Source organism: Solea solea, chromosome 1 (assembly GCF_958295425.1).
Source record: "Solea solea chromosome 1, fSolSol10.1, whole genome shotgun sequence".
NCBI classification, from domain to species: domain Eukaryota; kingdom Metazoa; phylum Chordata; class Actinopteri; order Pleuronectiformes; family Soleidae; genus Solea; species Solea solea.
The window spans coordinates 3692462-3709086 of NC_081134.1; the positions used below are offsets into that span (position 1 = coordinate 3692462).

Genomic DNA, 16625 nt, shown 5'->3' on the forward strand with positions numbered 1-16625 from the left:
TTCTTCCCCAGAGAACGCTCCAGAGGCGTCGCAATCGTAGCAGGTAAAATAAACATGATATTAAAGCTAGTGAGCAGGGAATTCTTCAGGTGTGTAACTGTAATGCAGCGTTTAAGTGAGGATTCTGGTTCCCTCTTCTTGAGAAAAGTAACCAAACCAGCATGTCTGTCGGCTTTAGTGGGTGGTTGCCAGCGCGACAGGGCAATCAGAGATGGCAGACTTCACCCACGTTGGCCTCTGTTGGTCATATTGGCAAGTGCGGAAACACAAACTAACAGACAGACACACAGAGCCACTTAAAACCATACTTCACTCCCACTCCATGGGGAGAAGTAAAAACAGCAAAACATGAACAGAGTTTGTGGCCATTGTTGGGGTTTGTGAAGCCAGTATTTGAATTCATTAGGTTTTCTTACTCTCTGATGACTCACCAGGGGCGTTATATGACTTCATTTAATTCATTTCTGTATCCATCCATCTTCTACCACCACTTACCTTTATATTATTATAATTATATATCATTTTGAACTGAAACCTGTGAGGCGTGGGTGTAAATAAGCTTATTTATTTATTGAAAATTAACTAAATAAATGAATGTCAGTCAATCAGTGAAGGAAACTCAAACAAGAACAAAGCTAATTTGAATGTTTGAGCTCGGGCAGCTTGGGGAAATTTAAATGGTAATAAAATAAAGAGACAGCGTGGCCCTCAGGCGGTGCGGTACACGTATACATGCTCGCCTCTACCTACAACAGCACCAAAGTGAGCCAGATTTAATCCCCAGCTGCCGTGCCTCCAGCTGCGCTGGAATATTGAGCACAGTTGTGTTCACAGGTGCCACTTTCTGTGAGAGATGTTGCTGCACTAGCGACTCCCTGTGGTTGTTTTTGGCACAGGTGTGCAGAGGTGGGAGGGAGTAATGGTGGATGAGAGTGAGCAGCTGGGAGGAATGTAAAAAAATAATAATTGTTTTTATTTTTATTGAGTTATATGAGAGTAAATGGAAATAGTTCTCATTTACAAAGTCACAATGTGCCCTCGTGTAATGTAAAATAGACCGATAATGAAGCAAATGAAAGGTGTATGGCTTATTTTAATCAGTCTTCCTCTGTAAATGGATGGTTGACCAAGTGTGGGCTGTCACGTCCCAACAGGTGGTCACATTTGTCAAATGTAGTGGAAAGATTGCAAACCTTGTCTGCGCTTTGAAGACGCTCTCTCCGGCATCAGATGTAAATTGTCTCCTTGGACGTCCCTTGACTGTTCAAAGTCATCGAGTCCCGATTGATGACTCTGACCTCTACCCAGTCGATGCGGTGACAGATTCTGCTCCGGTGTTCACTGACAGCCCGTGTTGTTGTTGTTACAGTGCTGGACTGTTGCCAACAGCCATAAACAACCTCCAGGTTCAGCACCTGAGTTACACGATGACACCTGAGTGTACACTCTGTGACATTTGATTTTCCATGGTCAAGAATGTACTTTTAAAAAAACACTATGAAATTAAAGGTTTGCTTCGCATTTACATAGCTTTGTATTACTAGAATAATACAAATTGTGCTTCCCAACCTCAGTTTCCCCTGAGTCGGGAAACCCGTCCCCCTACTGGTGGGTCTAAAAAGTGCAGAATTAGCGTTGCAGTTCTAAGCCTCGGACCAAATGACCAAGTGTCACTGGTGGGCACGTAACAGCAAAAAGAATGACTCACAGAGTCCTAACTTTTACTGTGTCTGCAAATTTATTTCTCCTCCTCTTCCTCCCTTTTCTACCCTTCCCTCCATTCCTTCTCCCATCTCTGTGTGTGTGTGTCTCCTTCCACAGGGACGTATCTGACCCACGAAGCCAAGGGCTCGGACGACGCCCCGGATGCCGACACGGCCATCATCAACGCAGAGGGAGGCAACTCCGGAGCGGAGGACAAGAAGGAGTACTTCATCTAGTCGGAGGATGAAGCACTGGACGGAAAGAAGCGACGGGAGGAGGAAAAGTTGGCGGACGTGTGTTAGAGGGAAGGTTAGGAGTGAAGGGAAAAAAAAAGAAAGAAAAAGAAACAATCTCCATTTTGTTTTCACGACGCTTCAGTTCTTCACTTCGTTGGTGGGGATGATGGGAGGGCGAGGAACTGTGATGAGTTTGAGCTTCAACTGGTACTACCCTCTTTGCATTGATACAGGGACGTGAGATGTTGCACTGACATACAGAGAAACTGAAGGGACACACACACACACACACACACGCATGCACACACACAAACACACACACACACATGCCAGTTTTCACAGGATTGTTGCTCGTAGACGCTCAGAATAACAAAAAAAAACAAAAAACGTGTGAGCTTCCTACTAACATGTCTGAATTATGACACAATTTTACTCTAAGCATTGTATTTCTAACTGTCAGATCCTCGGAAACAAGCGAAATTGTAACTCACATTCCGGCATCCCGACCGCCACCACGTCTCCTTAACAATTTAACCAAACCAGCTCTGCCCCCCCCCTCACAATTCTTTTTTTTTATTCTTCTTATTCTCCTCATTCTCTCCATCTAACAAGGCAGTAATCTCTCTCTGTAAACATCCTCGCGGCTGAGAATCAAACAATCTCCATCTCTCTCTCACACACACACACACAGCAGTCAAACGTCAGCTGACACGCCCACATGCAATACTCTTGCAAAAAACCACAGCATTCCTGCCTCGCGCTGCAGAGCAAAGGGTCTTCAGTATACATATATACATATAATTCTATATATATATATGTGTGTATATATAGAATTATATAGCATTCTCTCTCCTTGACAGAAGATGTTTGGTGTGCTGTAAATAGACTCTCCCTCTGTCTCTCATTCTTCTGTCTCCCGCTCTCTATCTCATGCAGTGTGTTACTGCGTTACAGTAACGTATATACATATATACATATAAAAAACAAAACACACATAAAAAAAAGAAGAAAAAAAACAAAAAGCCTGCCTGTTTTTATTACATGCGTGGAAATGCTGAGTTAAAAATATCAGTATCTGGGGAAAAAAATGTATAAAAATAACAACAAAAACTAACCTTATCTGCAAATATTTGTATGAGGAATGTTTTCTTCTCCCCCCCCCTTCTGTTCTTTTATTCCTTTTTTTTCTTTCTTTTTTTCAGGGGACTTATGAGAGACTTATTTGCTCTCTTAGTGTGTTAATGTCAGTATTAACAGTTTACAGTATTTATCAGTTTGTCAGCCCAGGAGTGTGATTTTTGAGGTTTTTATGGTTTCAATGCTGTTTGGGTTTGTTTGCCCCGCGTGACGCCGTTTTGTCCCCCACTTGTTGTGTTTCCCCCTCTCCCCGAAAACTAAACTGTAGCAAAACCAAAAGGCGTCGTCGTCCTGTTTGGTGGAGCGTTCCCTCCTCGGCTCGGGCTGATCGTACCCCCTCGCGTCCGCCTGTTTTCTCCTGAGAGCAGACGCTGGACTCACTGAGCTGTGACATCATGACTTCCTCAAAGAAGCTGGCACTCAGCCGCTGCCTGAGGGAGGAGGAAACGATTGCTTGCTTTTCCACTACAAGGCCAAACACAACTGCCTACATGCATTATGACAAACTTCCTGCCCAAAATAACAACAACACCAACAACAACACAAAAAAAACAACCAAGATCCTTTTTCTGTGATTGTTCCTTTGTGTGTCCTCTGTGTGCGAGTGTTTCTGCAGCAGGAATAGTTTGCCAGCTTTCGCAAAAGGTTCCCATTAATGAATGAGTGTTTTATTAAGGCTGGGAGTTCGCCACAGTCCTGGCAGACTTGGCCCTGTTGTGGAAATTGATTGCAATCTAACTAAAAGGCTCTGGGCTCCAGACTGTTCAAGTTCCCAAGCTTTGACTCAGCGGGCACGATGCCGAGCTGGAGTCTGTGCCGCACCAACACTGAAGAAAGTCCTTTAGCTCCTTAAATGTCCTCTGCTCTCCCCTCATTCCCCTCCTCCTCCCTTTCTTTTTTATTCTTTAATGACTCACCCACTCTTTGTCCTGATCCACCTCCACCCTTGTGTCGATCTCTCATCGGCGTCTGATTCTCTTTGCTGCTTTCTCTCTCATCCTGGAGTCCAGTGTTGACGTACAGTAGACGTTTGCCGACTTCTGCTGACTAACTGTCTAAGGAGAGAGATCTGTTTGCTGTTGTCCGTCTAACCTGTAAAGACAGTTATGTGCATCTCTTTCTTATTTTGGGAATGTTCAGGGATTTGTGATTTTTCGTACCTTTCCCCTCATCATCATCATTATGATTGTTGTCCGTCCGTCCGTCGCGACCTTCAGCAGCTGGCTGCGTTTAAAGCAAGCAGCCCGGCTCGTGTGTCTATAAGCTACTAAATGAAGTGAAGCAGGGTCAGCCGTCGCCGCCGCCGCCGCTGCTGTTGAGTTTTTCTTTCCTCCTCGAGCTCTTTGGTTGACATTAAAGGTAAACTTGGCTCAAACCAGGTTTGAATTGTGTTCGGACGTGCACCAGGAAAACCTGGAGAATATTTTATAATGCTCATATGATGCTGTGTTTACTGTTGAAAGTAATCATGTCTGCAGACCAGAGGACGGGCTTTTTGTCTCACACAGCTCACGGTCCACTTTGAAGCAACTCCGTCAGTTTTGTATTTATAACCCGGGCGAATTGTGCTCTGTGAATGGAGAACGGATTATACAGTACCTGCCTCATACTCAACAAGTGTAGTGTCTTCTCAAAAACTAATGGACCTGTATTTGCCTGTAATTTATTGTCCTGTCCGTCGTCTTAGTTAATGTGCTAGCATGTAGCTTGCATGAGAACCGTTTTTTGGAAATGTAGATAGCGTCGGGGATGAGGGGTGACGACAAGATTCTCTCTCTTGAGACAGGAGCAAAGGTCTGCCCACCTGAGGACCCCACCACCTCCTGCTGTTCTCTGATCTGCAAACATTAAGCTGCCGGAACTTAAAGTACCGGGAATAAATGGTTCCTGTTTTCCACTGTTGGTGAAAGACCAGGGAAAGATTATGCAAAACGTGCGGAACGACCACAACAAGCTGTTCTGCTCCAGTCCACCAGGCGTCAGTAGTGTTAAAGACGACAATGATGTCCCTCGATGAAGGATATTTTAAGCTGTGCTGCAGTAAAGAGACAAGCTCTGGCAACAAAGTGGATCAGAAACACATAAACTGTTGGGTTTATAACGTGAGGAGACGGGTGTTTGGTCCTGAACCATCTCAGATGTTTTGGGGGCCAAAGCGTTGGTTCTATACTTCCACTCAGTCCCTGGTAAAGTCCAGTGTCCGTGCGTTAAAAACACCATTTAAACCCACCTGTGCCTCCGCAGCACGAAACTGAGGCGACCAGTGACATAGGAAGCAACATTCTCTCCCTTACCACTGCAACATTCAAACATCACACAGCGACAATGGCACTGGGTGAATTTGGCTCCATCTCTTCAGTGTAGTTTCCGCGTGTCCGTGGTGCAGTAAAGACGAGCTGTCACTAGATGGCAGCAGACAGCAGCTTCTCTTGTCCTTCTCCTTTCAGACTGAGCTTTTCCTGACCCGCCGCTCAACTATCGCCAACTCCTCTGTCTGGCAGTCGCACACTTGCTGCCACTCATCGTTTTCTTTCTTTTCTTTTCTTTTTTTTTTGCAGTACAAATCATTTTTAAAATGTTTTGTAAAAGGTGTGCATAGTCTTAAATGTGTGGCTTTTCAGTTCAGTTGATTCTTCTTTTTTATTATTATTATTATTATTATTATTATTATTATTAGTTCCTTTCCAGAACTTGAAGGTTAGAATTCTTTTTTTTTTTTTAGTTGTTTGCATATTTTATTGTTTCAACAACCTTTTTATTTCCATATAATTTCATGTATATAGATAGCGCTGCCTTGACTGGATTCTCTTTCACCCTTAAACATACACACACACACATACACACTTTGGGAACATGCACATTCACACACATACCCAGATATGCACAGCAGGCATGGTGTATTTGTACATATGTGTGTTTGTGTATGAGTGTGTAATAATTGACCCAAACAGACTCCGGAGACACTCTTATACGTGTGTTCTATGAATTAAAACAAATGTTATGATTTTGGCGACTGAAAAACAATGTCTTTGTTTCTGCGCATTGTTGTTGTTATTATTTTTGGATGACAAGTCTTCCTTTTGAATCAATGTCCATATCACACATGAGAATAGTGCTGTCATGTATGTTCATTTGTATGATACGCCAGTGATGTCATCGAGGCAAGAGCCAATCGCTCGCTGTGGTGGTTCTGCCTCTGTTGGCTGTTCTGTTCACAAACCTTTTATTTTTGTTCCCCCCTTCTTCTTTTTTTGTTAAAATACCAGTTTTGTTGTTGACTTCAATAAACATGCATTTGGGTTAATTCCACCTGGATTGTTGCTGTTTCTTCTTCGGGAATAAAACTAAATCTGATCAAAGAAAACTACATTTTCTTGCTGTACAGACAAGAAAATGTGACATACAAACATCAGTATGTCTAAAATCCTTAGTATTCTGTGATTAATCATTTGATATATGAAGAAAGACTTTATTTTTATGACACGATCAGCTCACAAATACAGTACACAGCTGTTTTATTACAGTATAAATAATCAACAGGTCCCTAAAAAGGCTATGGGTTTGGTTTTTTTTACTTTGTTGTTAGAGGGTGTGTCCAACAGAGGGCAGTGCAACACAATAACAATGTTTAAAGCAATAACAAAAGGTCACTTGGTTATAAAATGACAAACCACTGAGTTCCATTAAATTTCCTTTCATATTGGCGACCATCCTTCTCTTATTATTGCTAAAATAAGATGTTTGTGTAATTGTGTAAATGCCTCGTGATCCTCTTTCTTTCTTTCTTTCTTTCTTTCTTTCCTTCTATCTTTGTGGTTTCCTTCTCATCCTCCTCCTGCTCTGTGGGGTTTTTCATGGGCACTGTTGTTTCCACATGTTGATGCTGGGGAGGGATGGATGTTAATCATCGGCCCTACGTTGCACATGTGCTGTCAGTTAGTTCTCAGACTAAGTCGTCCCAATGCTCACACAGCTGAATATCTGTGAGAGGAGAAGATGGGACAGTTTGACACTTTGTCTACAGGTAAGAACCAGAGTTTGTGAGGCAAACTTTATTTAAAGAATTTGTTTTGAAGATGTTGTATTACTTATGTATCTCCCTGAGGAGACACAGGGTGAGTAGATTCTTTTTTTATTCTGCATTTTATTGGTTTAACTTCTTACTCATGCATTATTTTTACTCCTTTGTTCGCTCTCACTTGCCTTCTTGGTTGTATCTTTTACTTTAATTGTATTTTTTTTATTTTAACATTAAAAACCATAGTTGAACTACTGTAGGGCTGCAAATAACGATCCTTTTCCAAATAGATTAAGCTGTACATTATTTTCTCGATTGATTGAGTACTTGTTTGGTCCAGAAAATGTTGATGAATCGATGTTTCCTAAACCTCCAAATTATTCAGTTTTACCCATTGCTTTGTTATATGGAGCAAACATCCATTTAAGAACCCAAAATCTCAAATAACTTGTTTAAATATTGTGTTCATGTCATATTGTCTTTAAACTTTGTGTAAACATCATTGTTTGTGTAAATTACTGTTGTTTTTTTTATAATTTTATAATTTTTTTTATTTATTTATAATATGGCTCTCTCTTTAAAAATAAAATAAAACTATAGATGATAATATACCTGTAGATTTTTACACTTTAGATCTTCCTCCAATTTTAAAAATACATTATTTTATCGCCTTTCAAAACATTTTAGATTCATTTTATGGTCCAAAGTGCAGTTCTTATTGTGACTGCTGTGGCGCCCTCCGCCTCCTCTCCACGAAGTCCTAACGGAGCTTTGGAGCAGGGAGGCGGTGGAGAGAGGAGGTGGTGGGGGTGGGGGGGCACTGATTGGAGAGAGAGAGAGAGTGTGTGTGAGAGAGGGAGAGAGACGGAGATAGAGAGAGAGAGAGAGGTTCAGTCTTGTTTAAATGGGAATCCATAGGAGGTACATAGAGAAAAAAGGGACGCAGATTGAGAAATCAGGAGAGAGAGAATAATATGGCACAAAAGTAGAACCAGGTTTATTTTACGCACAGGAAAACCGGAGAACGACTTAAGGAAAAGAAAGAAGGAAAAAAAGAAGAAAACACCGGAATTCTTCCTTTTATGTGTTTTTCTCCTAATTTGTCCCCGTTTTCTCTCATGACTCAAAGAGGATTCCGGCTAAATCCAGCAGGTCGAGAGGAATTGATGGTGTCTTTTCAGAGAAGCAGAGCCGAGGGGATGAATCTGAATGCGCTCGGCTGAACCATGCCAGCTCTGTGGATCATAACTTTGGCCATCACTTTGAACCAAGGTGAGAGATGTTTCATGCGTAAAGGTGAAAAGTGGCAGCGCCACAAAGTTTCCTTTATCTGCCTCAGTGTCTTTCTTTTTTTATGTTGTTGACTATCTTCTATTGTCCGCTGCTGTGCGTCTTTTGCGCTTTGTGTTTTCTGTGCGTCTGGCACCGTGTGCGCACGCGCCTGCGTGCGTGCGTGCGTGTTTGCAAATGTGTTGTGCTGTTATAGATTTGTGCCGCTCTGGACATCATCTTTATTACAGCTCAGTGGCGCTGGAGAGTTACAGAGTGCTGGGGTGTTCAGGGTCCCTGATCCGCTGGTGGGAGGGAAACGGGATTTAGAGTGTAGTAACAAACAAACAAACAAACAAACAAACAATCAGTCCAGACATGTTGCGTTCATTTATGTCTTTTCTTCAATTGCACGTTTGGGGCACAAAGATGTGCAGCGTTTGCACGCGACATTGTTTGACGTGACCTTTGAAACGCACGAGGGGATAAATGTGGTTGACACATAACAAACGCAGTGTGGGTCAACGGAGGAGGCATGCACGCGCACTACCTTTTTTCTTTTTACACACACACACACACACTGCGCATAACCTGCCAGCAGGGGATGATGGATGAGACGAGGATGCTGTGCACAGTCTGGTCGCCGGGTTTTAACATGAGTCACACCGGATCAATTCCCAACGCACGCGCCCACGCACATGGAACACGCACGCGCACTGCATCACTTTGTGTATAGAGAGAGAGTGTGTGTGTGGAGAGTAAAGGCAAGTACCATTGGAAATGAAAAGTGTGTGTGTCTGTGTGTGAGAGTGAGAGACCCAGTGCACCCTCCTCTTAGCATGCAAGCAGAGTCTCGCGTGCTCGTTCACGTGCTCGTGCGCACACGGCCTCGCTGCAAAACGTCCAGGTGCCAAGAAAAATTCATATTTTACCGTAAAGACGGAGACATATTCACTGAACTGGAGAAGAACCCCATTACTAATATTAATGTCCCTGTTTATCGATCACCTTGATAGATTACCCGTCCCCCCCCCCCCCCTCTCTGTTTACACACGCACGCACACACACACACACAGAGGCTACAGTAAGAGGCTGAGTGTGAGTTTGTGTTTTGAGGACAATCACGAAGACAGAGGTGATGAATTGTTGTGGTCTGATGTGAACACACAGCCTTGTGTGTGTGTGTGTACCTGTCTCAGCACCTGGGTCTCCAGTGATGAACCGCAGATTGTCCCCTGCACAGACAGACAGACAGACAGACAGACAGTCAGTGAAGCTCTCAGGCTGGAGACCACCTGAGTGGAATAACACAGGGTCGAATATGATTATGTTAGAAAACAATGACACCATGACGAATCTTTTCATTCATTCATTCATTGTCTACCACTCATCTACAGGGGACACTGAAGTCAATCCCAGTGGGTGAGAGACAGTGTGCAAACTGGACAGGTCCATTACAAGACTCCATTATTGCTGTTCTGTTTCTGCTTCCTCTGCCGTGTTCTGATCGCATCTTTTGCTTTGGCTCTTTTATTGCTCTGATTCTTGATTCATAATTGATTTATACTGATAGTGATGGACACAGTGCACAATAACAGAAGAGCACAGGGAAGAAACCTATGCACAACGGTAGAAAACACCAGGACAATGAGAACAATAGAGCACAGCGGAGAACAGACAGAACAGCAGGGAACAGAGTAGTAGAGGATGGAGACAGAACAGCAGAGAACAGACACAGAACCACAGAGAACAGATATAGAAGAGCATAGATCAGCATAGACCGGAGACAGAACAGCAGAGAACAGCAAAGAACATAGCAGCAGAAACAGAGCAGAGCAGCAGATCAGTTTCTCCAGCTGAGCCGGTGTAAGCCTGTAAATGTGATCAGAGTGAATCCTTCCCTTACATGCAGCTGCTGCTGCCTAATGTGTGTTTAGCCTGTTTGGACTTTCCAGGTGTCTGTTGCCTGCTTCTCTCCGCTGACAGCTCCGACTGTGTCTCTGAGCAGCCTGATTTACCGCTCGCCTCACAAACACAGGCCAACTACATCGCTGTGTGGTTGACCGCATGTCTGCGGGCCCCAGTAATTACCGTATGGCCCTGTATGTGTTTATATATACAGCATATATGTGTGTTGCCAGTGTGATCTGTTAGACCAACCCTGCGCTGCCAGCTTTGGTCTAACCACAGGAAAGGAAGTCTGCTTCCCTGAGTTGATTCTTGAACAGCACTTTTGCTTGAGCTGAACTTTCTTTTGCAGCCCGATCGTGCAAGCAAAGCAATTCTTGCACTGCGAGCACCTGTTCTATCACACACACACACACACACACACTCACACGCATGCACATTTTTCTTTTTCTCTCCCATCACGAGAAGAGAGCGGAGGCTCAGATGAAAAGAGACAGGCTAAAAGACAGAGAGACGGAGGCAGGGGGAGACGAAGAAAGGAAGAGACAGCGGGGTTCAGTCCTAATCTGTTGACAAGAGGGGATGTTTGAGGATGAACAGAGGCAGAGCAGGAGCGCTCAGGAAGCACAGAGAGAAAGAGAAAGGGGCCCCACTGGCTGGAGTGTCTGCTGCAGCGGCGGCGGCAGCCCAGCTGGACCATCAGCATTTGATGGTTTACAACACGATGCACACGTTGGGCTCAGGAGGCTCCCAACAATCTTCACAGAAGTGTATCCAGAAAACTTTTTGACTCTAGACTTTTCAGATTTGCTGCAATGTAGACGACCGACGATATTTAGTAAAACTTCAGTCGGCCTTTAATGATTTGTTTGTCATTTCCAGCAAAGTCAGTTCATTTTTAGTAATGAAACCCAAGTGAACCAAGACACAACTGGACCTCTGCTCCTCGACTTCAATCTGTTTGTGATGGGAAACTTTTAGAGAGAGGGGGCTCCTCCTATTGGTTGTTCTAGCAAGCAGGTGCAAGTAGACATCACCTCAGGGGAAATGTTATGATTCCAGCATTGACGACGACTGCCTACTCTGCAAAGAAACGTAAAAAGGGAAAGAGTCTGAAATATCGGCAGAATCTTCAGTCGATGGAGAGATTGATCCGAGTTTGTTGACAGTCATTGGTGACGTTCCGCACGACAGTCACTGATTCCTGAAGATTAAAGGCTACGTCATTAATTAGTTGGGTAGAATTTGTGATTGTTCAAAGACTGAAAGACACATTTGAGACGATGTCTTTGTGTCCCTGCACATTTGAATTAGAACACAGTGTTCCCGCGCGGCTCTCACTCCACATGACGTTGTAATGAACAGCAAATTTACTGTTTATCTAATTACCATAAACTAAATAGACATTGACCTCTGGGCTTCCTGAAGGTCTTGAGCCTCGTGGTAGTTCTCTGCACAAAAAAAAAGCAGTGGACCAGAAGTGATGGAATGACATGTTGCTCTATGACTTCAGAGTAAAATAAAAATGATATATATACATATACATATATATATATATAGTATATATCTCCAATACATGCAAGGAAGATATTAATAAATAACATTGGCAGTTAAACATCTTGGTGGATTTCCTCATTGGAAGCACCACTGATGAGCATTTCTTGCATGAGCAGCCTCAGGACGAATCAAACCCCCAGCCTTGGCCATTAGTGCCACACTGTACTGATTGTGCCATAAAAGCAAATATAAAAGGTTGACTGACTCTGTGTCTCTAATTGGGTGGTTAAAAAAAAGAAGCCTTGTACTCTCAAATGAAGATAATTAAGAATGACATGACGAGTGCTGTTTAAGAGCAGAGCAGAGGTTCAAACAGCATCAGTGGTGCAGTTAAGTGTGTGTGTGTGTGTGTGTGTGTCTCATCCCAAAGTATCCGACAGATATGATATCCTTATGGTATAGGAGGCTTTATTTGAGGTATCTATAGCAATTTAATTAAATAAATGAATAAATAAAAATAATCACTACAATTAGCCGTTGCTTCATTTGCAGCAGTGTGTGTGTGGGCGCTCCGCATTTCCGTGCGCACATACACGCCTGGGGGTTCCATTGATACTAAATGAGGGCTTCCGTGTGTTAAACACATGCATATTCAATGTTATCTTTCCATTACAGCGGCAGTGATCTCTCACCAGGCGTTTCCCGCCATCTTTTCCATGTCTTTGTCGCCTCTGAGCGTCGAGTTGTTACGCGTGCGGTTTACGGTGGACCTTTCTCGCTTGATCTCGTTGTCCCTTTGGACCAAAGTTTGAGCACCAACTGGACTGGACAGTGTCGGTGCTGCTGCGCAGAGGACATGTGCAGTCAAGCTCACCTCCAGGTGTGGACGTAGCCCAGACTAGAACTGGATGGGAGAGATCTTAATCACCTTCTGTTGTGTCCTTAAAATAACCTGAAGATGCTGTTTCGTTTTGTTTAAATGTCTTTGAAAAGTACACGTTATACATAGTTGACTGTTAATGTGACGGAGCTCATCGCTGTACAGCTGCGTTCCTCCGTGATGACGTCATCCAACGACTTTATTGACAGATAAGTCGATCTGAAGAAATGAGAAGTCGTTGGGTAGATCAAGGTAACTTTCCTGTCATTCCGCCTTCAAATTGATGTAATGTGGACACAGGTGGACATTAAGAGTCTGACCAGGCCCTTAAAAGATTGAAGAGAATGTGCAGATCCTGACAGAAAACAACGTCTGGTATTAGACCCGACCCTCATCAATCTAGCTGGTCTGTCGGGCTGAATAATGGAGGACCGAGAGGGAGCGGAGGAAGTCGAGAAAGAACAAATATCAGGTAGTACATGAGGGCGGACAAGAAGACGAGGGATGAAGCCAGGAGAGGCATTTCAAATGAGAGCGGAAACGCAGGGGAAACGGTAACCGTCAAAGGGAGAGTGAGGAGAGAGGAATGAAATGTCAACGGGGAGACGGAGGGGAAGATGGAGACACAGGAGTGGAGATGTGGTGAGGAGAAAGTATCGAAAAAGGAGAGAGAAGGAGGTCAAGGGAGAAATGTGGAGCTCAAAGGAGGAGAGCAGATGAGGAAGGAAGGAAGGAAGGGTGTGTGTGCTGAAGTGTAGTTAAGGACAGATAAATGAAGGGGAATGAGAGGAGAAAGAAATTTAGTTGCTGTCAATAAAATCGCAATTAGATATTTTACTTAAATGGTGCAGCCGTAGTGGAAGAGGAGAGGATGGAGGGAGGGATGGATGGAGGAAACAAAGGTGGAGGAAACAAAGGAGGCGCATGTAGATGAGAGGAAGGGAGGATGAGGGCTGAGATGGAGTAGAGAATGAAGGAAGAGAGCAGAGATTGATGTGTATTAGGATAGTAAAGGAGGAGGTGAGTGGGGAGAAAATAGAAGGAGGAAGAGGTGTGAAGGAGTAAAGACAGAGGGAGGACATGCTAATGAGGAGGAGGTAAAAAAGAAAGATGAGGGGGGTGATGCAGGCGTGTGGACGAGGGAAGTAGGAGGAGGAGGAGGAGAGATTTATGTGTGGAGAGGGAGCAGAGGGAAGGAGCCAGGCCTGTTATGGATGGGGCTCTCCTGGGAGAGCAGCTCCTGGAGTTCTCCAGGCATTTCCAGCGTATTTCACCGCCGCTCCGAGCTGCACGCTGCAGTGCACAAAGCACTGCCCTCGCCAGCTCCAGGCATTTCCAGCGTATTTCACCGCCGCTCCGAGCTGCACGCTGCAGTGCACAAAGCACTGCCCTCGCCAGAGTCCTCAACCCACCGAGGATAAATAAAGCCGGTCCCTTTCACTGCATGTGTGTGTTCAATAAAAGTCATAAAAGGCTGGAAGTAACCCTTAGCTTTTGTGGGAGGGGGGGAGGGAGGGGGGGGAGTGAGAAGCCAAAACTGCCCGCCTTCTCCAACGAGGAGCTTTCAAAAAAAGGAAGAAGAAGAAATTCAGACATCAAATGTAAAAGTCTAAACGTTGTTGTTGTTTTTTTTATGTATGAAGGAAGGAAGGGCTGTGAGATGAAACAGTCTGAGAGTGGAGGTAGTTTATGTTTCTCTCTCTCTCTCTCTCTCTCCCTCTCTCTCTCTCTCTCTCTATGTCTGCCCGTGTCTTTCTCGCTTGCTAGCCCGTCGTCTGAGAGTCTCATGTGTGGAGATGAGAGAGAGAGAGAGAGAGAGAGGGAGACAGAGAGAGAGAGAGAGAGGGAGAGTTGAATGGGCCTCCCACATAAAATCCATTCAGAGACATCTTGAGGAATAAGAATGAGAAATTGTCCGACGCAGTGAATCAAATCAATCTGATCCATTACAAGATGGCTATCAGAAGGTCCCCCCCCCCACACACACACCCCTTGTCTTTGCCTCAGATTATGCCCGCTGCTGCTGGGTAAGTGTGTGTGTGTGTGTGTGTGTGTGTGTGTGTAGTACAATTATTCAATACCTTACGCAGCAGCCAGTAGCACGTAATCAATGAAAGAATTGCTCAGTTAACTCGTGATTACTTGAATGACAGATTATTACATTCAAAGGGCCGCCATGAACCCAGCGCTGTATCTGAAATAAACACAGACTATAAAGTAGCGGGATGTGTTTAGTGGACACGAGTGCATCACAGCAGCTGTGATCGAGTGACACTCACATCTCCAGGAACTTCAGGAACTTCAGGCCGGTAATCCAACTTCTCATCCCAGCCTCGCTCCATTTCTGATACAGATACCATATCAACGGTCCCCAACCAATACTGACTGGTGCAGGTACAATTGGACAAACAGCTTTAGCAGAGTTTGTGTCACCAAAGTCAGAGTCTTGTCACATCTTTGCATTGATTTATTAGAATTAGTTCTTTTTGCACACGGGCAGCACTTATCTGCACCCGGGCAGCACTTATCTGCACCCGGGCAGCAATGGGGGATTGGGTGCCTTGCTCAGGGGCACCCCAGCTCTTGACCTGTCCTGGGATGTGAACCAGCGACTCATTTTCTCTCACCTCTTGGCCATGGGCTGCCATACAGTTAATATGTAATGTCATCGTACAATGCATTTTAATTGAGGTCAGTGTGAAACCATTCACCACCATACAGATATTTCTTCACTCTCTTCTTCACACACACACACACACTAATTAGGACACTGATTTTTGCATCATTAGTATCTTAGCTCTTGGATTTGCGTGCTTAAAGGTTCATGCATTCATCGTTGTCTTTGTTGTTGAGTTTCTCACCGACTCTGGAGGCTTCCAGAAGACGTGCACAGATATGAATAAAAATAAGAGCCCAGTGTGGCGAGGAAGCGTCATCCATGTCATACATGATGTTTGAGGACGCATCATTATGATTTAAGTACTTTGTTTCATGCGTATATAACACAGCCTCTACTAGGACTCCATATCCAAACTAAAGCCTCTGTTAAAGGAAACATTTGTAATATTTAATACCATTCCTTTGAAAAATCCTATGCATGATGATCATAATCCTAATTTTTCACACCCTACAGACTGAGCATGCACCGGCTCGACTTAAATTAACATTTAGTGCCTTCTAATCTCCCTCAGAGAGGATTTTCCCAAACTTATTCCACTTATCAGACACTGAACTTGTGCTGCTAAATGATTTCTTTGCATGGGAATGAGGTTTTTTTCTTTTTTTTTGTAAAGTTTCAAGATATCCCTTCATCCCCGTTTATTATTTCTGTTCCTTTGGCGGATTTTCGACGGTGATAAAAGAAGCAGCGGCGGTTTAAAAGATGGAGATGGACAACATGATTACAGATGATGAAAGCTGGTATCCATCACCACCCACTCTGTTTGTGTTTCCCTCCTCCCCCTCTCTCTCTCCGTCTCTCTCTCTCTCTCTCTCCTCTTATGTTTTAATGTAAGTCGATAACTATCAGGAACTGATAACACCCTATGGGCTCTGCTCCGCTCCGCTTGGCGAGGCTTGATGAGGCGAGTAGAGGAGAAAGGAGCTGGGTGAGGTGGTGATGCCGTGTGGGGAGGGGGAGAGGGGGAGAGGGGGAGAGGGGGAGATGGTTGGTGGTGACACTATCTCCCCTCAGTGAAGCCTGATACGCTCGGGTGCAGGAGATAAGCTCGCAGCTCACAGCGGTGGCAGTGAAGTGAAGAGTGGGCATCGCTTGTCTCTCTTTTCCACAGTGGTGTCACAGGTGGATATTGTGTCAGACCGGGGACTTGCTTTGCTTTACACAGGACGGCAACATTTGTTGTTCGGTGTCTTTTTACATCTCAGGATAACTTCTCATTTGGTTAGATTCTGTTTTATACAAGTGTCTCAGTCATTGGTGACAATAAAAAAACAATAGGACCTTTGCAATTAAAGC

At 44.2% G+C, this 16625-nt stretch overlaps 2 protein-coding genes across 4 annotated transcripts in view; both read left to right on the top strand.

The window, feature by feature from the left end:
* Nucleotides 1–6386, top strand: part of cadm3 (cell adhesion molecule 3) — a 104255-nt gene extending 97869 nt beyond the window's left edge. For both annotated transcript variants that reach the window (XM_058629769.1, XM_058629779.1), the window contains one exon: nucleotides 1822–6386. In XM_058629769.1, coding sequence (XP_058485752.1) covers nucleotides 1822–1940 — 119 coding nt within the window. In that variant the 3' untranslated portion in view covers nucleotides 1941–6386. The remainder of the gene's footprint in view (nucleotides 1–1821) is intronic.
* Nucleotides 6387–7941: 1555 nt separating this feature from the next.
* kirrel1b (kirre like nephrin family adhesion molecule 1b) overlaps nucleotides 7942–16625 on the top strand; it is an 80869-nt gene continuing 72185 nt past the window's right edge. For both annotated transcript variants that reach the window (XM_058636997.1, XM_058637005.1), the window contains exon 1: nucleotides 7942–8367. In XM_058636997.1, coding sequence (XP_058492980.1) covers nucleotides 8322–8367 — 46 coding nt within the window. In that variant the 5' untranslated portion in view covers nucleotides 7942–8321. The remainder of the gene's footprint in view (nucleotides 8368–16625) is intronic.